Source organism: Cynoglossus semilaevis, chromosome 2, assembly GCF_000523025.1.
Source record: "Cynoglossus semilaevis isolate Cse_v1.0 chromosome 2, Cse_v1.0, whole genome shotgun sequence".
Taxonomy (NCBI): domain Eukaryota; kingdom Metazoa; phylum Chordata; class Actinopteri; order Pleuronectiformes; family Cynoglossidae; genus Cynoglossus; species Cynoglossus semilaevis.
The window spans coordinates 10,279,858-10,302,593 of NC_024308.1; the positions used below are offsets into that span (position 1 = coordinate 10,279,858).

Genomic DNA, 22,736 nt, shown 5'->3' on the forward strand with positions numbered 1-22,736 from the left:
AAGTTTAGGTTTGTTATAAAGAAATAATAGAAAAGTTGGGTTCAAATACAACGGGAGGACAAACATTGGGACAGACAGGACATTAAAGCAGAGTGTCTGGCTCTGACAGACAGACAGGGAGCGCTGCAGCCAGAGGAGGAAGTTGGAAGGAGGGACCAGTTCATGCTGCTGCTGCCGCCGCTGCTGCTGTGGCGTGGTCCCTGCGCCTGAGAGGAGAAGGAAGGACTGTGGACTCTAACTGTGTGGAACCCGGGGACCCAGGCACTTTAGCCCCGGGCGGGAAGGGGGAACGCACCGGTGCTCCAGTGTTGCTGCCTAAACGCTTTGTCAGTATTTTTTTTAAATCAGACTTTAGTTTTGACAAAGTTGAACAACTGTGCTGTCAATGTCAGCACAGGTAGAGAAGTGGATCCCGGAAGAAGAACGCGGTGTGCAGGTTACCAGGTTGTTTGTGCAGCCTTCACGCGCCTGTTCCTAAAGGTGTTTTTTTTTTTTTTTGTCTCGGTTTGTAACAAACTTTTAAGCGCGAGAGAAGATGAAGGAGCTGAGGAAGAAGAAGCTGTTCGTCCTGGTGGATGTCCTCTGCGTTTTGGTTGGTAAGTTAAAACAAACAAGTGAAAAAAAGTATTTTATTTTACTAACAATTCAACAGCTGTCAACAATGTCCTAACCAGGCGTTTGTCAACAATGACGTCGTGGTTAGTTTATTTGAAAACATATTTAGATTCGTGTGACATTTATTGGCATCTGACAGGAGCTAATAATTATTGTTGCTAGTACAATGACGGTAATATCGTGTTTTCACAATTAGTATCGTGTGTGAACGACATATTTTGTTTTCTTATCTAATGCTACCAACGGTAAACAATTAACCTTTAGTCATTTTTGGAAAAGAATATATTATTTAAATTGATAAAGTTGAAATATCTGTGTTTTGGGGCGGAATTTCAGGATTGTTTATATTTTTTCTCTGTTTTCTCCTTATCTAATGCCTTAAAAAGAGTTTTCACAAAATATAAGAAATTAAGGAAACCACTCCATGTTTTTGTCAGATGACAAAAAAAAATATATCAGATATTTTTTTAATAAATCTATTTATACATCTATATCTATCAAATCAATTATTAAATCAATAAATAATTACAATTGAATCATTTTATTAGTGCACCCCACTAAAGAACCATAAAATATTGAACACATAATATAACATTACCACCTGACATACTGTTAAAAACACATGGTTGAATTCACTTTTTAAAACTAAGTGGAATAACAATCATTATATACTCTAAGCTCCCATCCAGTCATAATCTCAATGTGCCCTTGTTGAAAACAATGTCTGTACAATGTCAAAGTTGAGTCTTTTTAGTTGCAATTTGCAAAAGAAAAATCAACATGGAGACAAAATGCTCAGCCTGTATTTAACTGTAAAAATAATCATTGTCCTAAAATGTTCCTAGAACAATCCTTATTTGCATGAACTCTCTCTGTTTTTTTCTCCTCTTCTCACACGTCTAATTGTAAAAAGTTCAGCTGAGGTAACTACGCTTCCATCCACAGCTCCTTCACCAGTGCAGCCACAATCTGCAGGGCTGTCTGTGCTGGAGTATTGTCCAAGCTCAAATCTGACTCCAGCATGTGTCCCAGTGAAGCACAACAGGAAATATCTCCCTCATTCTCCCCACAGCTTCAGTGCACAGCCCGGCCCACTCACCTCAGACTTTAGCAAGACTTTACAGAGCCCCAGGAAACTGAATGTTTGTTTATGGAAATTTGATATGCATGTGTGAGCACCATTTATTTCTCATTTTTGTCTGCCAGCAGCGTGCAGACTTCCCACATTCACTGCATTTCTGAATATATAACTTCCATTCATTTCCCCAACTTTTGCACCCACAGAAACAGATTTCTGTGTTGTATTTATGATCTGCAGGATTTGAGGAACTGGTGTTGGATTCTGGAAATGTGATTGCTGTATTAGAACAACTGAGTTGGCTGAAGATGCATTTTTAATTATAGGCACACTTGTGGAATTTACTGTTAATACCATTGACAGATGCATTGCATAATGTTGCGGTGTCTAGTGAGCAGAGCCAGTCTCCTGTTATGTCTGTGTGGTTGATGGTTGAAGAGGATGCATGCACCGATCTGCTCTGCGGTGCAGCGGTACAAGGTCACTGAGCATCTGAGAGTAGCTTAGGCGTATTTTCTTTTCCACCGTGGGAACATCAGCAGACTGCTGCAGTTGATAAGCCTAACCATTTTACCGTCACAAGTGTGGGATTAACGTCTGGGTTTTGGTCGTCGGGTCTGGATGGCTGAATCCCACCCTTCTGCCTCTCCCTTCCCAGATGCCACCCACGTTTCCCATCCGAAAAATCATCGAGTCAACCCCAAGCTTATATGAGGTTGCCCCAGCCATGTTACGTCAACATGGTGCAGCTTGTAATTACGCTGCCCATTTGCCTCAATGAAAACATATTTCTGACTTATTTTGTCTGCAGCCCGACTGCTGGCATTCCTAATGTTTAAAAAAATTGTATTCAGATCACAGTTGTATTGCTGTGATGTGCTGAAAAAAATATATAATATATGTATATATATTTATTTATTTTCCTCCATTTTCTAACCACTAACCTTAAGCATTCGTGTTCCATTTCCACTATTACACCTCAAGCCTCTCTGGTCTGTTTTATAAACTTGAGAGAAAGAAATCCAAGTGATTCTATTGGCCGAACCAAGACTTGAAAAGTTCACGACACTGTTGTTCAGTGACCAGGAACTGAAAATTATATCAGAATTTCCTGATAGAATTAGCACTGTACGTCAAAATTAGATTTTTATTATTGTATTATTCAGGCAGATAATGTCGGTTTAGTGTAAGTTAACACCAGTTTGTGTGTGATGAGTCTGACTGTAACTTGGCCCGGCGTTTTGTTCATGCTCCACCAATCCCCACCCAGGCTTTGAACTGGAAGAACTAGAAGAAAATGTTGAATAACACTGATGGCTCTGACGTTCAGTGGGAGTTCACACAAAGGGAAGTTTGGATTTGAATCCAACTGCATCAACTGGATAATTTGCTGGCGACAAACGGCCTGTCCTGCGCCCAGATAAACGAGGGACGGTAGCCTCAAGAACAGCTTACAACAAAGAAAAACCCAACACTACAAAATATGATGACCTGCTGTGTCAACACCAAACGAAATAAGAAATGGTATGATTCCTCTGATGTCGTAACATAGAGGTGGTTGTGGTGACGGTAAAGTCATCGCATCATAGCAGCATTTGCCAAAAACAATCACCAATGTCTGTGAGGCTAATAATTGAGCTAAATATTGGTTTAAAAAAATCTGAAAAGGAAATTAATTTGATTTTATATATATTTCATTTTTCATTATACAAATAATATGTATAATTATATATTTTTTTCAGTATAAATATAAAAACATATATATATAAATAGAGAGATATATGTTTCAGATGCTAAGCATTTTGCTTTTCATCTTCTGCAACAAATGTTTGTCTTTTAGTCTCTGGTGTTGTCTGATTGTTATTTTATTTATTTTATGAAGGCAGTTTATCTGTGTGGTCTCTTCTACAGTCTGGTGTTAATCAGTCAACCTCAACCTCTCTCTGCGCTGCTCAGTGTAAATTTGCACTCAGTACAAATGGATGGTGGGTGTTGGCTCGTGGAACAAAGAAAAAACCGTGGATTAGCCATTCTCCGCCCCAAGATTGTATTCATAGGTGCAGCATTGCCAGAGTGTGAGGCGTTCAACTCTTGGAGAACTCAAGTGTTTCTGTTTGTAAAATGAATGGCATTTAGTTGCCTTCTGTGAGTAATTTGCACAACACTCCATGTGGCGTGACAGTGGATGACACTGAGGCACTCTAATCTGTGTACATTCTTGTGCCTCTGTGTACAGTCTCTGTGTTAGGCTGTTGACTGGGTTACACTGTGACAAACCAGTTTTGCTGACATTATCTGTAACTTCTCAAATACCTGCTGAAAGTATTTGAAATACATCATGTTTTTTGTATTTTTTAAAATATATCATTACTGAAAAGAGCTCAGACTTGATACAAAATGTCCTAGCTTATGAGATTAGTTAATAGTTATCAAAATGGGGAGCGGGGTTTCCCCCAAGAGGAGTGGAGCTGTTGCTGGGGGACGCAGTAGGACAACATAATTTCAATTTCTTTATCCTCTTTATTTTTCCAGATTAGGGAAATAATGATACAATGATTTGTCATTTAGTTTCTGAAATAGGAGTATGGGAGGGCACAGTACACCTAAGATAAGTGCATTAGTCAGCAGAAACAGATGAGAATTTGTCAGATTCTTCCTCCAACACAGACATCAAAAATGACTCTGTTGTTCCTGGTACTCTCATAAAGAGCCATTGTCAGTGTGCTGGTACTTGTTTTTCCGTCCCGTTGCACTGATTTCACACAGTTTTAATCTCCGTGTTTCGTTCTTTGGCTTCACTTGGTGTTGGTTTGTTTCCAAGTTCAAATATGCAGCAGAGTCTCCGGGGAGCTGGGCCTCCCATGTGGTTCTGTTGAAGATGGATTGTGCTGAGTTCTCAAACGTGAGCAGTGAAGTGACTTGATGGGAATTGTTTCCCCTGGAGAGCTGTGTCATGGAAACTGACCCCTTCTAAACAAACAGAACCAGAAATCCTCAGAGAGCTTTGACTTTATTTTTGTTCTTTATTTTCGCTGTTTATTTGGATTTGTGTATTTTGGAGGTTTATTTGGGTGGGGGGAGTATCGGAGGGGACGGATGACTGACAAAATGTGACTAATATAAGATGTTTTTAGGGAAAATGCAGAAACATTTTTAGGGAGAGAGCAGGGGTTCTCAAGGTGTGGGCGGCGGTTGCCCTCGTGGGCGCCATTGAGGATGAAAATATCCGATAGCATGTAATACAGAACCTCTATAAGGAAAAAAAAAATAATGTTCAAAAACTAGACACCTCAGATTTTTACAGCATGAACAATTGTCCTCTTGTTTGTTTGGTGGCTACATAGTGCTAAGCTAATGCACAGTGTTGATGTTAACACGTTAATGAAACAAGATGTCTATAGTTCTGAACAGGCTGGACTTTTCCTCTACATAAGCATTAGTTCAACATTTATCTGTCTTATGGTCTTCTGCTTCATGTCTGATACGTAAACCTTCACTGACCCCTGTGTCCTGCAGGTGGACATGACAGGTGTTTACAGTTGCCATCCAAAGGCCAAATACGTATATACTCCAAAGTACTTTAGGTGCTGTAGGTGCATCTGAAGAACAGAGGTATTGGATATTTTATTTTTCAAGTTCTGACTGATTGTTGAAATATTACATCTGAGGGTGAAATGATTTAGGAATTTGGCCTTTTTTAATCAACCTTTTGATTCACATACTCTGATATCAGATTGTATAGGCTATAAATTAGTTTCTGTGTGGGGATTAATTGTACATTATTCCTCACTGGGTTGCACAAATATCTAGAGCCATGTAATCATTTCATCAAACATTGTAGGTTTTAATCTGACTCTGGTTGTGAGTCATGTTGACCTCCTGGTGACTTTGCTGGTTGCTGTTGAAGGACAGAACACACTGTGTTTGTCCAGCCAGATGCCCCTCCTTACACTGTTATCATTCTTGTCATTAGGATTAGGAGTGTTAGGTTTCACTACGTAGTCTTTCATATCTTATAGTACTGCTGCAGCTCTATTTTATGGCTCCTCTTAATGTCTCCTTTGATATAGACCATCGTAACTGCCACATATTAATGAATTACGCAGAGAACAATGTGGCCTGGCCTTGGCGTGAGTCTGATTTATGGTCTACATCTGGATCTCTGCTACAATGCCTGTGACCACAGCTGCACAACAAGTAACACCTGATGATCTCATAGCTTTTCTGTGTCTAAAAACACATGGTTAAATGTTGAAGAAATTCCTTCCAACATGTTGCATTCTTTGTAATAAAGGTAGAGTGGAAACACATGCAGAGGGAAAAGGAGCAAAATGAGACTGAGAGGCAGAATTGACATCTTGACAAAGACGAAAGTTGATTTTTTTTTTTTTTCTAGATTTCAGGGATAATCTGACAACAAAACCACTGAAGTTTTCATTTCATTGGTACAACTAAATATAGTCTTCATATTTGGCATTAACGTACAAATGTCTTAAAGAGAAAAACACCGCATCACATTGAGAAGCCTGGTACGTACCATGGAGGTTAGTCTGCTGCTACCTCCAAGCTTTTATGGCTCTAGGTTGACCCCAGTGTGGCCTTGATCTCTGATCTCCTCCAAACCCAGCTCTTTGATTGCCAGCCCAGATTTAGCCTCGCTCTCACCATCAGTCCCACCTCACCTGTTACTCTGTCTGCTTAGAGCCCTGTGTGGGTAAATGTTAAAGCCAGTGAAACAGTGGGATCAAAAGTCTAGCGTGGGCCACAGCAGCAGCAGCAGCAGTATTTGGTGTGACTGGTGTAGTTGGGCGTTCCTCTTGTGAATTAGAATTCCAGAGGCCAGTGGTGAAGCTTGTAGGCTCAGCACATACCTTCCACATTAGTCAGTCCAGCTTGGGGTGACAGTGAGAAAAAGAAGAAGTGTTGAGTTGTTTTGTTACAGTAAGCCGTCTGTTAATGTCACATAATGTTGGCTGGTTCACTATGCCTTGAGCTTTGATGTCCTTTGACTCTCACGTTTATTTGAATTATTCCTTTTTTTAAGAAAAGGGAAAAAGAGAGAAAAGAAGGCATTGGGTGCTAGTCGAAGGAAAAATGTTTTTGTGCCTGATAACAGTGGAAGGAAATATGAGGAAGAGCTAGACTGAAGGAATTAGACAAAACACAAAGATTAAATATAAGCCCAGAGTTGAAGAAGAGGAAATGCTCCCAGTGATCTTCATGCTGGAAAAAAAGGAGAAATGAGTGTGGAAGGAGTTAGATGGAGGACTTTTCTGGTAAATGTTTTGGCTGTAGCCACGATGGAGAGTGTTTAAGTAGGCAGGGCAGCCTGAGGGCGTGAGAACACTCTAACAACACGTAACACGTAACAGAGGCTTAAACTACTCTGAAAACATGTGTCTTTTAAATGGAAAGCAAATAGTTGTTATTCCATTCAGTTCTGCAGGTGCAGTAGGTTAAGTCAATTTATGTAATGATGTAGTGTGAGTGTGTGAGCCAAGGCACCTTCTAGCACTGGCCCAGACGTGGGCAAACTTTTTCACTGGCGAACCACAATTGTCCTAAAATTGAACAGGGGGGTCTGGGTTAGGAACAGATATGACCTGCAGTACAGCCCTTGTGTGTTTAAGGGACACGTTGAGTCCAGAAGTGTAAGCTGTTGACTAAAGAACAGGTCAAGCACAGAGTTTTTACATCAGATGTCCTTCCTGATGTAACTCAACCTGTGGTTTGGGGGACAAGGTGGTATCAAACCCAGATCAGTCTGGTGATAGTCCTACCACTGCACCATTCTTTGTGAATGAAAGTGATTGGTTTAACCCCAAATGTACTGACTGGTACCGATAAAGGTACTAGTACTGACAACGTTAAATGTTTTTCAGTGTATTGAGGTCAACATCTTATATTTGCCTCCTGTGTAGTTGCCACTGAAATACCAGTCCCAGCTGAAATTCTTAGGTTAAAAGTCTGGCCCAATAGAAATATAATTGAATGGATCAGTTCTAGCAGTTTTTCACATGTAAAGTTAAAGCATCAAACTTCCCATGTGGGAAAAGTGGTCTCTGTGAGACAAATGCAGATGTGACGGTGGGTGAGAAATGCGAGAAAAGCTCGGGAAAAAATCAGGATACAATAACAACTTGACAGAGCGAGGCAGAGACAAGACGTGAGATGCCCGGACTCTGAGTCCCACAGTGTGATTGTGGTCCAAACGGTCCTGCGTAATTGCACATCAGCCCGCTAAATAAAGCTCCATCTCATTGAGGCCTCTATATTTACAACAGAAGAAGTGTGTGGGCGGACACTGCAATCAAGTGAATGACAGACGGCGAGATGAAGCTGAGAGGAAAGAATGAATGACTCTGAATGAGGACGTAGAAATAAGTGCGGGGCGGATGTGAATCATCACAGCTGGCAGAGAGACGACATATCTCCTCTCACACAGACCTTCTTGTTCTACACTGACTTTTACATTGTGCTATTTATTTCCCATCATGCACTTCTGTTGGTGTATTCGCCGAAGTCTTTTCAATTGCACACTTACTGTCTGTTACTCAGCTCTGAGCTACACTGACCACCAATTGATTCTCTTAATGTATATGTGTCAAACTCAAGGCCCGGGGGCCAAATGCAGCCCACCAAGTCGTTCTGTGTGGCCCGCAGGAGCTTAAAAAGCATTAGATAACGTCCAGGCAGTTTCTTAATCTGAGAAATTAAAAGTATGTTTTTATTACACAGCAATGAACAATATTTGTGGCTTGAATAAATAATAGTCAAATACAGAAACATGTATTAGTCTGTTATGGAGTAGTTCCATCTATACAAGGACTGGTCAGCCAGTACCACCTCTTACTACAGACCAGTACCAAGGTGCTGAGCATTGATGGATCATTACATTTTCAAAATAAAACATCTACTAGACTCTATTCTGTTTGTATTAGTCTGAATGACCTATTATTTTAACATATTGACTGATTATCTTTAAATAAAGAAAGTAAATGGATATGACTGGAATTCTTTTGAATGAGGTAAATTAGTCAAAATGAAATACATTTTTGACCTATTGATCTATGGACTTGTACTGGTCCACAGACCAGGGGTTGGGAACCCCTAATCTATTTAGTCTTCCATTTATAACCGGCCCTTCAAGGGGAACTGTATTGCTGATGTGGCCCCCGGTGAAAATGAGTTTGACACATGTGCCTTAATGGATGATAATCTGAGATTCAGGTAAAAGACAAGAAGCCTTAAGCGTTTCACAATGGAACAAAAACCCTCTTGATTTGAACATGGCAGGCAGGAAAACTCTGCTTTCACATTGTGCTTATTCCAGCTGAGTCTATTAGTGGCTGAGGCAGAAGATTCCTGGCTGCCTTATGGAGATTAACTCCCTGGATTCAGTCCCAATTGGCAGCGTTTGCCGTCTCTCTGTGTCCAAATCGGCAGTTGAGTAGGAAGATGGTTTGTCTGTTTGCTGCACGGTTACCTCAGCTTTTCTTTCGTGTGCGTGTTTGTGCTTCTGGGTTTTGCTGACAGTAAAATGAGCCACAAAGGTCTGAGTTTAGCTCCAGTCGGAGATGCTGGCCGCCCCGTCTTTAAGTGGAAGCAGCTCTGGAGCGGCGTGAGTCTGGGTTTTTGGGTTGTCTTTGTGGTGTCCCCGAGACCTATTTTGTCTGCACTGGGGATTTATTTTTGCCTCTAAGCAGCATGTGTGTGTGTGTTTGCATGTGTGTCTACTTTCTAAGAGAGTGGCTGGTTTGTTTCTCACAGGTACTGTGTAATCCACAGGGACACCGATCGTAACGCACACCTCAGGATGTACCAGTCGTTTCGCCAGTCCAGACTCTTGACATCTTTCCATCGGACTTCTTTTAATTTCATCCAAACTTGTGATTTATGACTGACATGTAAAAGTCAGATGAAGTCAGCTGAATTACTGCTTTATACAGTGCTACAGAAATGAAAGATACATGACTCTTTCTTTTTGACTAGCCAGGGTTTTTTTTTTTTTAAGGCCAGGTGCCCTGACTTCACTCAGGCCGTGAACTTTGTAGGAAAACTAGTTAAAAAAAAATCCCTGTCTGGTTTGAGGTGTTTGGTTTACACGATTTGCATATAAAAACCTTAAGTATAAGGTTGAGGAGAGGAATATTTTCTAAATGGTATTTGGAGGCAGCGACTCTTGGTGGGCATGGTTAGTGCGAAGGCCTATATTTCACCACACTCTGACACATCTCTTTGAAGTTGAATTTTTCTTCCACTTCTCAGTGATTAATGGCTCTGCTCTGCTGAGTGTTAAAGGCTTCATAAAGCAGTGTGCAGTTACTACGTCCTACGACCCAATATAGAAATGATTATGTCCTTCAGCCGAGTGAAGTGACTTTTACCACACTGAATTAAACAAACAGTCCCTTAGACTTTGTCCCTGTCAGACTGACTGACTGATGGGCATTTAAACCAACAACCTTAGATAATGCATTCAGAGAAAACACCACTTGTCGTTAAGGGTTTAATGTTAAGGTTAAGTTATTTTATTTTATTTATTTGTAAAAAAAATAAGTTAATGACATTCCAAATAACAAGGAGTATTTTCCTTTAGAACGAAGTACTCAAAGAAAACCCTAGTAGTCACAGGGGGGCTGAGGTGAACAGGAACCTTATAGTTGACGGTCAAACTCTACATTGGCTTTCAGCTGCACTGCTGTGTTTCCCTTTGTGCACCAAAAACCTTTAAAGTCATCTGCAATTACATGTTCAAGTGCATGGGATTTAACAGGATATTCTGCATTTCAACAGTTCCTTCCATGGGAATCGTCTATCGCAGTGTTTGCACATATGGTCAGTGAGGGGACAAGGTGGAACAAAAAAGAATTGAAATTTTTTTTTTTAAATTCATTATAATGTGTTGAATTGGACATGTTTTTAATTGCTTTTCACCGAATAAATGCTTCCAAGCAGTCTGTGATGGTACACAAAAATTCCTGCTTATTAAAAAGTTGGAGTTTGTTGTTATTGTTAACCATTTGTTTCATACACAGCAGAGAGTTTTCTATTCCAAATATACACATATGCTATGATGTTAACATCGAGTCCAAAACATAGTAAATCTAATATTTAAACTGAAAACAGTTGTAACACCTCAACGTTTCCCTCAACTACAGGGTCTAGACCGTCAACATAAAGTGTCCATTCAAGAAAAGATCTGCTGAGAGCACACATGTTGGCCTGTTGCTAACCTCACTGTGAAACCTTTAAAAATATATACACACAGGAATATGTCTTTTACTGAAATTCAATCTTAGTCTTTGATTTGAGTCCAACCTTCTACTTAGTCAGCAAACAGAAGAAGGTAAACCTTCATCGACTGTTTTTTTTTTGTAACACGTGCTCCGTTCTTGACAGCTGGATACCGGATGCAGGATACAGGTGCAGCAGCAACCTCCCAGAAGCCACATCAGTAAATCCTCAGTTGTTCCTCTTTGGTGCCTGAGACAGGATGTGAGTTAAGACATGGTATATTGTGCTGTGATTTTTCAGAAAACAGGATTTTGGAGGTGATGAAAACGATTTAACACTGGCAGATAGATGTAGAGACTGTGTTTCTGGGACATACGGTTAACAGCTGCTACGAAGGGTGGTGTTCAGGTGTTGTATGTTTCAAGCATTAACATGCGCTATTACACTATAAAGAAGACTGTATAAAAGACTTCCTTGTTAAAATTAGGTAGCTTGTTAGCCAAGGCTTTGTCATCTAGCCATCTAGATTGTGAACTTTGAGTCAGTTGAGTTTTTCTGAACACATGACAATGGATTCTATCACTGGGACAGCAAGGGACAGGAAAATGTTCTTCTGTGTATAGCCCTGCACGACCATGTGTTTGTCCACTCCTCTGGCCAACTAGGTCCCATGCGAAATTTGTTTTTAGCACCGCACGTGAATGGTGGAACAATAATTATTTCATCGGAGATGACTGCGTAGCCACGTAACACCGTAGGTCGAGGACAGCGTCAACCTGTGTATTGTTATTAAGTATGAGGTTATATGATACATCCCATACAGAGGAAATAGCCTGAAAACCAAACCAACAGAAGTGGGGCAAAATAGGAAGTTCCAAATGCAATGGAACATAAACAGCATCCATGCAGCAATGTGTGTACGTCTAACTTTATAATCATGAAAGAGTTATGGTTTACAACAAAATATTCCTATTACATTGTTTTCCTGATGTTACTGCCTTAATAGTAAAATAATTGACAATGTTTCCGACAGTTCTAGGAGTAAATGTTCTCCATATGACTCTCGAGCCTAAACACACTCATTTAGCATTGCAACGCAGTAGTTGAAGGAATGGTTTCACAGCAAGGATGCCCAATAAGTAGATCGGGATCCACCAGTAGATCTCAAGGGAAGTGACCAAGAGCAAGTGAAATAAAAAAAAACAATTAAAATATAAATATAATTTTATGGTGTGTAGTCTTGAATATTTACTGCAAGAATTCAATCATATTGTGTCGTAAAGCTCCATGCATTTAATCGTTACCCCAGAATTAACGTATAAATGAAGTATGTTCAGTTAATGCAGGTCAATCACAGTAGCGTAGACATTTGAATATTAGCTCCTAAGCCAAAAGAGCATGGACACCCATACAGTGTTTTGTTTGAAGAAGCTGTGCATGTTTCACTGCACTAGTTATAATATTTTTAGCAAACTCAAACCATGCCTCCCCTACTGCACACGCCCCATTAGAACAAATATAAATATAAACGAATTGTGGCATTAACTGCTTTTGGTCAGTGGTGCTGTTACTCCTAATGTTCTCAGTGTGCCAACAATATGCCTGAGGTATAACCGCTCCTCATCTCCAGACCAACACACCCATAGTGTTTGTAAGATGGAAACAAATATGTTTTCTATTTCAGTATTTACATTTGGCCTCAGTGGCAAAGTGACCACCACTTTGGTCCAAAACAAACTGACTTCCTCCTCAGTAGGAGACTCCACAATGTGAAAATATTGTGGTAAACGTCTGTCTCCATTCGAAAATGCTGGAAAAAGCTATTTTGTGTGTGTGAGGGAGAATCACTATCTCTTTGTGCGCGTGTGTGTTTTTTCTTCCTTGTCCATCCCAGGTTTCTCCAAGGTCAGGCTTCCCTGTGAGATGATGTGTTTGTCCCGTGAAGCACTATTGTTTATTCTTTCCTTCACACACAGCTTCTGTTTTACAGCTGCTCATTGTGATCCAGCCAAAAAAACATTCTTTGTCCTCACGGCAGCGAACATGTGTGAGCCTGGTATGTCACTAAACAATGCCTGTCGTCAGCTAATGTACAGCCACAGTGTTAGACTCTGAGTCACTGTGAGTCACCAGTGAATGAGTACACTGTAGGAGTGAGTTACTGCAGTTAATATGGTAAAATACATGCCGTATCTATAGCTATCACGTAGTTACTTTTAACCAATTTGATAAACTGGTTAAGTCTACATAACCACTGTATGTTGTAACCCAGATGATTCTCTTTATTTATTTTATTTATTTATTTATTTATTTTTTGCATGGTCCAGGGTCTGTGCTGAGGTCGTCTCCAGGTCCTTTGGCGTCCTCCCACAGTCCAAAGACAGATGAGCCATTAGTTTAAATGGAAAGTTAAACATCTGTGGATGTTGATAGTTTGTCTCCTCGTGTTGGCTTTGTCAGGCCGACCTTTTTTTTTTTCTTGAATCATTATTTCCATATCAGCTCAGTGTCTCCAGTTTTCCCCACATTTCTCAGTGAAAAAGGGAAAGAAGATGTATTATTGCAGTGGGACTGAGAACAGGAAGTGGCCAGCAGGTCAGGAGTTTGCAACCCCTGGTTCTGTGTCCTTCAGCTCTGGCCACATCCTTTACAAATGTCTGAGAGTTTGGAGCTTGGTTTTGTCTGTGTCCATACATTTACAGTAGTCTGTGAGTATGTCTGGGTGGAGTCAGTGCTACAGAATGTTCACCTCAGCTGAATGCTGGTCCACCATCACCTTGTATATTTTCCTTCTGTCTCAGTCTTCAGTGTTTTCACTGCTGGTCTCTCATCAGTCAATCCTGCTGGAATTATGTCAGCTGCAGACACTTTTTTTTTTGACACAGAATGGGAGGGTGTGCTTCTCATTTACACAGAAATGGAATACCATGGCTTGATGCGGGGCTTTTCCACTGTTATTTTTCTAGCGTTTAGTATGTGGCTCTGTGGCATTTCCATAGTGGGCCCATGAGTGTCTGACTGCTGCAGTGGTGCAGTGCACGCCAGGGTGGAGGGTGCATTCCTCTCTTGGGCTGCGATTCCTATGCATTAACATAAGTTCAACTGTTGCGTGTAAGTGTTAACTGTAATAACTGGGCTAAAGAAAACACAAGTGTTGAGACCTCTGAGTTTAGTAGTTCTCAAACTACAGCCAGTGAGACACTAGTCACATTCTGAACATTTAAATTATTTTATATTTTCTTTTATTTAATTGTAGTGCAAGCCAAGAGACCTGGGTTTGATTCCCACAGGAAACACACACCTTTGCTGTTAACACAAGAATTTCACAACTGTGGGATCAATAAAGTCCAATGTTTTTTGCAGTAGTAGTAGTACTTATGAGTATGAGTACCTGGGGTACTCTTTACAGTACTGTCCGTTCGTTGAATCAGCCTTATTATTTCTACTTTTCTTCCTTTTCTGTGAGGAAACTCTGAGTGAGACTTCAAGCTGGAAAACAAATTTGTAGTGGAATTCATTTGCCAAAGTGGATTTTTTTTCTCTTTCAGACCAAGCTGTAAAACAACATGTTATTTTATAATGAAATGAAAATATCTGAAGACTGCAGCTCTGTTCTTAAAGTCAGTAGAACTGGTGATGCCTTCATGGATCCGTTCTTTTAGACTTCTCAAGGACACCTCTCATCCTTCGTGCCTCTGGAGCCATAACCAACTATATTTAGTCTTCTTTACACACACACACACACACACACACACACACACAGCCACATCAGTCAGTTGGACTTGTGTGTGTTGTAACTACATTTTTATCCCCTCTGTTCTTGTTATATTTAAAAACATATCCCTAAATGCATGTGTAGATAAACACTTTTCCTACTGTTTCTTTTTTTAAATTCAGTTTTACTTTGACCTTCACTCCCATGTGTTGTTCTTTGCTCTCTTTGTTGGCTGTTCCATTGCTCTGATTTGAGGCTCTGAGGTCCAGGGGGATAAGGAAAACAACTGCACTGTTCTAAGACAAACATTTTGACTTTCAAAATGTTAAGAGTTGATGTCATGTCTGGAAGCCTGTAGAAAAACAGACCAAATATGTTATCGTAGGCAATTTTTCATGTCTCTGAAATGTCCTTATTAGGATCAGTATTATTTCTGTTCTTAGCAGCTATCAAGGCCCTCGTGTGTCTGTGGAGCAGCAGCAGCAGCAGCTCTGTTCATGTAAATATAATGACTTATATCTCTGTGTCTACTGCAGCGGCTCTGCCCTTCATCGTCATGACCATCGTGTTCAAGCCCTATCAGAGAGGTGTTTACTGCGATGATGAAAGCATCAGGTACCCCTTAAAACCAGACACCATCACCCACGGCATGCTGGCCGCCGTCACCATCACCTGCACCGTCATCATCGTGAGTTCTTTTTACATCCTTTAACTGCCCCTCCACAGTGGGAGGGGCAGTTGTTTGTGGTCTTACCTCATTAAATTCAAAATCACCAAGGACAATTCAGTGCAGTGGATTTTATCTTATCTCAGTAGGTTATCCTTCGGTACCGTGTCTCTTTCTCTTTCATATCTCCATAGCTGCTTTTCATTGGACGTATTTGAGCGAGGGTCTCGTTATGACACTTCATGGAGAAACTTAGTGGTTTTAAATTGTAAAAAAGCTATTTTGACTCTCAGTATCAACGCCGCCAGCCGTGGTTTATGGGCTTCATTTCCATGCATTAGAGTGTGTTTGTATAATGAAAGCTCAGAGGAACAGCTCCGACACACCTGGTTACGCAAACATTCCTTACAATAGCAGTATATCAGGATAGAACAGTGAGTGTGTTCAAGTAATGAGAGGCAAGAACTCTTCACTGTGTGTTTTTTTTACTCACTTATTCCTGTTGGCAGAACACACACACAAAAGAACGCACATAAAATAAAAATAAAAATACAGGAATTTGGTTTTCGAAAGAGAAAATATTTTAGCTTTATACTGTGGACAGTGTGTGTGGTCTTGACAGAGTGAAAGAGAGACACAGGATAGGAGAGAGAGAGAGAGCACTCGGACTAGATTTTAAATGTCATATTTCTCTTAGAAATAAAACTGAAATAACAACACATCTGTTGACATGTAAGTGGCATAAATGTGGGCAACACGTAACAGTCTATCATTATTATTATGAACTGAATAATACCTTTATCTAGTGGTTCCAAAAGTGGGGGTTTAGAGGAGCGTTTGCAGGTGGGGGCCCAGCTAGGCAACAGAATCTCAGTTTCAATATTTTCTGTACTTGAGATGTTTTTGTTCAATTGTTTTGTTGTGTCGTTTCATTTCACCAGAATTGCTTATTTTGAGTTTGTTGAATTACTTCTAAAGATGTTATTTATATGTATAAATTCTAATTCCCTTTTGGAAAATTAAGGAATACTAAACTGAAAGACTCCCAGTAATCTGTTTTCATCCTCCTCAGATTTCCTCTGGAGAGGCTTACCTGGTTTACAGCAAGAGGGTTTACTCCAACTCGGACTTCAACCAATATGTGGCTGCACTCTACAAGGTCGTGGGTACGTTCTTGTTTGGAGCAGCTGTCAGCCAATCACTGACCGACCTTGCCAAGTTCACCATTGGCCGCCCAAGACCAAATTTCATGGCCGTTTGTGCTCCGAAGGTCTGCACAGGATATATGCACGTGATCAACTGCACTGGGAAACCACAAGATGTCACCGAGTCCAGGTAGGAGCGGAGGAGTGAATAGGCTACATTTTAGAACGTAGCCTGAAATAGTTATACATTTGCTCTCAAATTGACTTCATTTGGTCACATTTGTTAAATTGAAATAAACCATTTAAATAGTAGATATTTTTTTTCTTCCAGGTTGTCCTTCTACTCTGGTCACTCCTCTTTTGGAATGTATTGTATGCTTTTCCTCGCAGTAAGTCCATCACACACAGTCCATAACTGTTGATATGAAAATGACTGTGAGGGTGTGACTGCAACATTTATATCTTCTGGACATTTGCATGGTGAGGTGCCGTTCCTCATGTCCTTACCAACCTTACCAGAGACACATCGGCATACACATTATAGCACTGCATCATATCCAGAGTTTTGTGCGGGGGGGAGCCATGATAATATGTCTCCTTCATTTTGATGATTAAAGGTTTGCCCCCTTCTTCTGCCCCTGCTACATTCTGAGGATACACACATACAGTATTTTGATTATTAAAAAAAATAGCAAGGCTGAAGAATACAAAAATAGTTTGGATCCTAAAATGGCTGCTTTTTTCCCAGCAGTGACGAAGGCAAGTCATGTGCTGTCCTCTGTCCCCCAGGTCTGCCTAGTTTGTCTTCCATCAAAACATGCCACCAGACATTAGTGCAGAAGTCCAAGCAAAGCAACATTGTTCAGTTCAAAGAAAAATGAATTTCAAAGAAGAATCCCAGTGTCTCCAGCCAGTGTCCGGTCCTGTTAGTGCTTTAGTCCGTGCTCCCTCCCTCCCTCTCTTTCTCTCTCTCTCTCTCATATTTTTTTTAATTTGGCAGGCAAATAGTGTGTTGCTGAAAACATGTCCTGCAGTGTTGAGTGCTCTGTGTGACTGGGGGACTGTGGTGTGATGCCAAGTTCTGTTCCTTCAACAGCCACTGAGCAGAAGTCGGCATTGTTGCCAGCTTCATAATTTGCTGGCATCTGCGGCTCTGCAGTAAAATTGGACTTTTCAGTCCATCGTGGACATAAATCAGGCTCAGACTCAGCACAGTTTCATTCCACTTCTATTTGAAAACACACTACTGTTTGTTCACAGAATGTACAGAATGACAGTTTTGACTTTAGTATGGCACACCATGTCCAAGCAAAGAGGAGATGTTTTTGAATATCAACAATGTAGTGGTCCGTGTATTTACACCAAACTGTTAAGTACAGGAAGTTAGTACAAGTACACAGGTGTATGGGACATTTAATACACAAGAGTAATACACATGTCGTGGAAATGTGTTGATGGTAACCATGATCGACTCTACTAGTACTAGTGTGTGCCTTGATAAAACAGTGTAGATAAAGACTTCATCGTGATTTACTATTTCACCTTACTTATTCCTCACTACCCAACACTCCAGCTCTACGTGCAGGCCAGACTGGTGGCTAAGTGGGCCAGACTTCTGCGACCCACCATTCAGTTCTTCCTGGTAGTCTTCGCAGTCTACGTGGGTTACACCCGAGTCTCTGATTACAAGCACCACTGGAGCGACGTGCTGGTGGGTCTGCTGCAGGGAGCACTGGTCGCTGTACTCAATGTAAGTATCCAAGACCGCCAAGAAATATTCTCTGTGATCATTTTCTATACCTCGATACGTTTACTTTTTAACAGGCAGTTGAAGAGTCGTCTGCTCTGATGTTACTGCTCTCCCTGGTCTTTTCTTTTTCTTTTAATTCTACTTTCATTTCAAGCCTTGAACCTGATGACATCTGAAAAAATGAATCTGACTTCTGAAAAGTATTTTTAGGGAAACACAAACAGAGTTTATCATCATAAGAACTCCATCACACTGAAGGTGACTTCCAGCAGCGGACCACCTGCTGACTGAAGTCTGACAGCAGAGTGTGACTCGATACAAACCCACTCACTCACGGCCTCCAGAGTTCGTCCAGCTGGATTCCTAAATTGTTTGGCCACATGTCTGTTTTGATTGAACCACTGTCATCGCCAACTCGTGGAAATTCTGAACGGCCGACAGTGAATTTGCACGTGTGTCCAGCTGTGCGTGTGATTAATTGGGAGGTGAAGCCACTTCTTTGGCCTTCACGTTGCAGTGCTCCATTAGAGACCCTCCTGAGCTCCATGTTTTATGGCCACGGGGGTGTGGCGGTTCTCTGTGTGTGTTCCTCTTAAATGTGCGTGTGTGTAAGTGTTAGTGTGTGACTCAACAGCCGTGTACAGAACTGTCCAGACATTTAATCACAGTTTCCAGGCCTGCTCTTACCTCTGCTGGATCCTGTATCCCTAACATGCTGACACTCCAGATATACATTTTATTTTTTATAAATCCTTCAAGTTTAACTCACCTCTCCCTCCCTCCCTCCCTCCCTCCTGCAGGTGCACTTTGTGTCAGACTTCTTCAAAAAGCGTCCTCCCCGTTGCATTAAGCCGAACTCAGCCGACAGCGACGAGCCGGGCAGGAAACCCAGCCTGCAGATCGCAGACTCGGACCACTCCAACCATTACAACTATCACCACAGCCCCGGCCCTGTGTGACAGGTGGCTGACGCGGGGGAGAGAGGCCGCAGTACACAACACCCCGAACCTGTGTGTTGGGATGTAACCCAGCAGCTTCAGCCTGTGTTGATGGCAGTTGATGGTGTGGAGAACATCTTTGGTCAGCTGCTGTCCTGAGGCTCTGCGACATCAGACGTTTCGTGACGGTGACGTGTTCAGTCTTTTTTACCCACACAGGTTTCATTGGCCATGTGCATCTCTTTTCCAAAGGTGTTTTTTCAGAAATGTGGTCTGTAGCCCGCGGCCTTAAACCCCACAGCTCTGCTTCTTGATGTCAACCACTCACACTTCACCTGCTCCCCAACCACTGGACCGACTGAGGGCGCTGCATCTGATGCTGGGCCTTTGAGCCCCCTCTCAAAGACAAAGAAGGTGACCTCCTTAACTCCTGTAAGAGAGAGAGGAGTCAATTGTTTTGACAGAAACCAGTGTTGATGTTAAAGTGTATTTGTGTATCGCTACATTAAGAGATTTTTTTTAAAGCTGCTAACAGAAAGTCAGTTTTTGAGCAGGCGGTGATGCTACGTCAGAGGAGCTGATGCTGCACGGACAGTTGGCCACTGACTTCAGTGTAACACAAACGCTGTCCAGTCAACATGTAAATCTATCAAACCAACTCAAAGATGAATGATTTATTCCTTATATTAGACCCAAAGATTATTTCATCTAAGTGAAGTCCTTGTTCTTTGGGTTAAACACTACAGTTCTTCTATAGAACATCAGTCATGACAAGTGTGTTTCATCTCTGACAAACACTGCTCTGCCTCCAGGACCACACGTCAGTCACACACACACTCTCAGACCTAAAAGAATGTAGTTTGGATTTGACTCTGAGATTTAACAGAAATAATATAATGTAATAAAATCAGCTTTAAGCAGTAGGATTTTAGAAGAATTAGAATTTTCTGCTTAGTATCACATGAGTCAGAGGATGTTTATCAAACACACAACGATGAAAGTCTCCCATCCTGTCGGAAAATTTCTAACTGCCAAAAAAGGAGGCCTTTTTGTAGAATAACACTAAGATATTTTGAAGTGATTTTACAGTTGCATTCTTTGTTTTGAATATTATTTAAAGTCTGATTCAGCAGCTTAGAAACCGGACGCACACAGTTGTACAGACTGGGTCAGTCTCCACAGCAGTCGGACTTTTTACCAATGTATAAATGTAACTGTTTTGGGTTTTTTTTATCTTTCTTTTCTGATTGTTGATCATTCCCTCTGTGTATAATGGACTGCAGAGTTACAAACCTTAGATGCATAGAAGGAAAAGTTCCGGAAAACTGCATGCATTACACCACTACTACAACACTTATCACATTAGTCTCCATTTTTGTTTCCTGTCTTCTTGTGTTTTTACATAATTTCCTTTAAAAAAAAAGTAAAAAAAACAGTAATCAAAGAAGGATAAGACAACCATTTTTGGAAATGGCGTTTTAATTTATTATAAATACGAGAAGTTGTTTATTAACTTTAATACGGTTGGAGAAGCCGGCGCTGTTGAGGTTATTGTGCAATCATCCCTTCTTGCCACTATGAGCCACAAATACTTTTTATTTTATGAGATGTGTTTGGCGCTCTGTGAAGGATGTGTATGTATATTTGCTTGCTTGTGTGTGTGTAGGTGGTTGTGGTTTTTCATAAAGGTAAATTTCACCTGGACAGTGTGTTTTGGCCTGGGGTCTCCACAGACTGGCCTCCAGTGACGTTACCACACAGACGGATCCAGCTCTGGGTCTAAACATGAGCCAGATGTGTTGGCAGGGCCTTTAAAGCCACGCTGTAATGATAATGGGCCACATTCCCAACTGCCTTTTGTGAAACTAGCAACAGCTTTATTCCTACTTCAAAGCCTGTTCCCCGTCCTCTTCCTGTGTTGATAGATAGGCTTGACTTGTGATCGAGGCCTCCTGCAGTCCTGGTGCAACATGCAGGACCTTGAAGGGAGACGTGGGCACAGGGCAGAGACGGGAGGACAGGGCGTTTCACCTGATAGTCGTTGAGGCGGCCCTGAGGGTGAGCTGTGTTTCTGAGGAGGCGGGACCCTCCAGGGCCAGTGTTGTGGAGGTATCCCATGTTCAACCTTGGTCTCTGGGGATGTTGTGTGTGCATTAAAAAAATGCTGATTTAAAACAAGAAAACATCTGTAAGTGGTTGAAGTGAAGTCTCCTCCCAACACTCTACATCTAAATCATCTCAGCGTTACTGCCCCCAGACTAATGGCCGACGTGAGCGGGCCGAGCAACAGGAACAGGAACTTCATGGTATTTGAATCCCCCTGTAGTTAAGTTGAAGCCAAACTGTGTGTGTGTGTGTGTGTGTGTGTGTGTGTGTGTTTGTGATGCCTGTGTGGTTTTATTCTGGTTCGTGCTTTTAAACAGGCCTTTCTCTTGGTTCCAGCTTGTTGCTGTGGTCTGGATTTATGTTTTGCTCTTGTGTATACTGAATCTATAGTCAGAGAAATCAGATAATTTAAATAAATATATTATCCACTTTCTTTCTGTGCTGTTTTTTATCAACAAGATCTTTAGTGTGACGTCATCACATACAGTAGCAGACTGTTTCAGCATGTCCTGTCTTTCTGTGCAGCTTTCTTCCTCCTCCATCCACCGTCACTCTGCTCTGTTGATCCCACTGTTAATGATTAATAATGTTTTGTTTTGGGGGGTTTTATCCAGAAAGGTCCAATATATTTGAGATTTAAGAGGAAAATGACACTGATGTAGTGCAAAAAGGACAAGCAGATATAAATCTTAGTCTTGATGTTTTTTTTATTTAAATATCAGCAAAATATGTTATAGTCTTGATGTTTTTTTTATTTAAATATAGCAAAATCTGTTGATGAATCTGTTGAAAATTGTTATAACAAAATAAAACATGCCTGGAGGAGGGTTGAAATCTTTGCTTTCCAAAAACAACATTGTTTCAGTGTTTTCACAGACGATTGTTGTTTGGAAGATGATCATGGGTTAGAGGACCGTAGCAACAAATGTGAGAAATGCTTATTTTTCTATTCTTTATGGTGATTTTTTTGTAGACAAAATCTTTTAGTTTTTTGTTTTTTTGCCCTCTGAATGGAGCCCCGTTTGGACTGACAGATACACACACAGATCCATCCTCCTGTGACCTGCAGGCTGATCTCAAAGGGTTAAACCTCAGCTCCTCAGCTCCAGCACATTCATGCATCAGAATGGAGCAGGCCACAAAAATAAACACATATATTTATAACAAAATAAACACTGGGCCTTTGGGGACATTTGTGGCTGTTGCATTGGCTTGGTATTGAAAACCACCGTCGTTCCACATTTAAAACAGAATCACTTCCTCACGTGGTCTGAAACTCAGTGTTTTTACTACTGTGGTGGTAGAAACAACCAGGAATGGAGGACAGTAATGAGCATTACCATGTTGAATCATCTGGCTTCTAAGTCAGGATGATTTACAACATGTGAATTTACCTCTCTCCGGAGACTTATAAACACAGAATATGCTTTATTTATCGTCCCGTCCCTGTTGTGTGGTTAGAGGAGGTCTGTGCAGTGATGTGAA

General features: G+C 41.1%; 1 protein-coding gene across 1 annotated transcript; it reads left to right on the forward strand.

The window, feature by feature from the left end:
- Positions 1–281: 281 nt before the first annotated feature.
- On the forward strand, positions 282–21,684 carry plpp2b (phospholipid phosphatase 2b). Its single transcript, XM_008336701.3, has 6 exons — positions 282–596; positions 15,182–15,333; positions 16,385–16,647; positions 16,789–16,846; positions 18,031–18,207; positions 19,008–21,684. The coding sequence occupies exons 1-6, from the start codon at positions 536–538 to the stop codon at positions 19,164–19,166; spliced, it is 870 nt and encodes a 289-aa protein (XP_008334923.1). The 5' UTR covers positions 282–535; the 3' UTR covers positions 19,167–21,684.
- The last annotated feature ends 1,052 nt before the right edge of the window (positions 21,685–22,736 follow it).

Coding starts and splice junctions, on each gene's coding strand:
- plpp2b (XM_008336701.3), top strand. CDS start 536: ATGAAGGAGCTGAGGAAGAAGAAGCTGTTCGTCCTGGTGGATGTCCTC. Junction 16,648..16,788: donor CAAGATGTCACCGAGTCCAG/GTAGGAGCGGAG, acceptor TTTTTCTTCCAG/GTTGTCCTTCTACTCTGGTC. Junction 18,208..19,007: donor CACTGGTCGCTGTACTCAAT/GTAAGTATCCAA, acceptor TCCCTCCTGCAG/GTGCACTTTGTGTCAGACTT.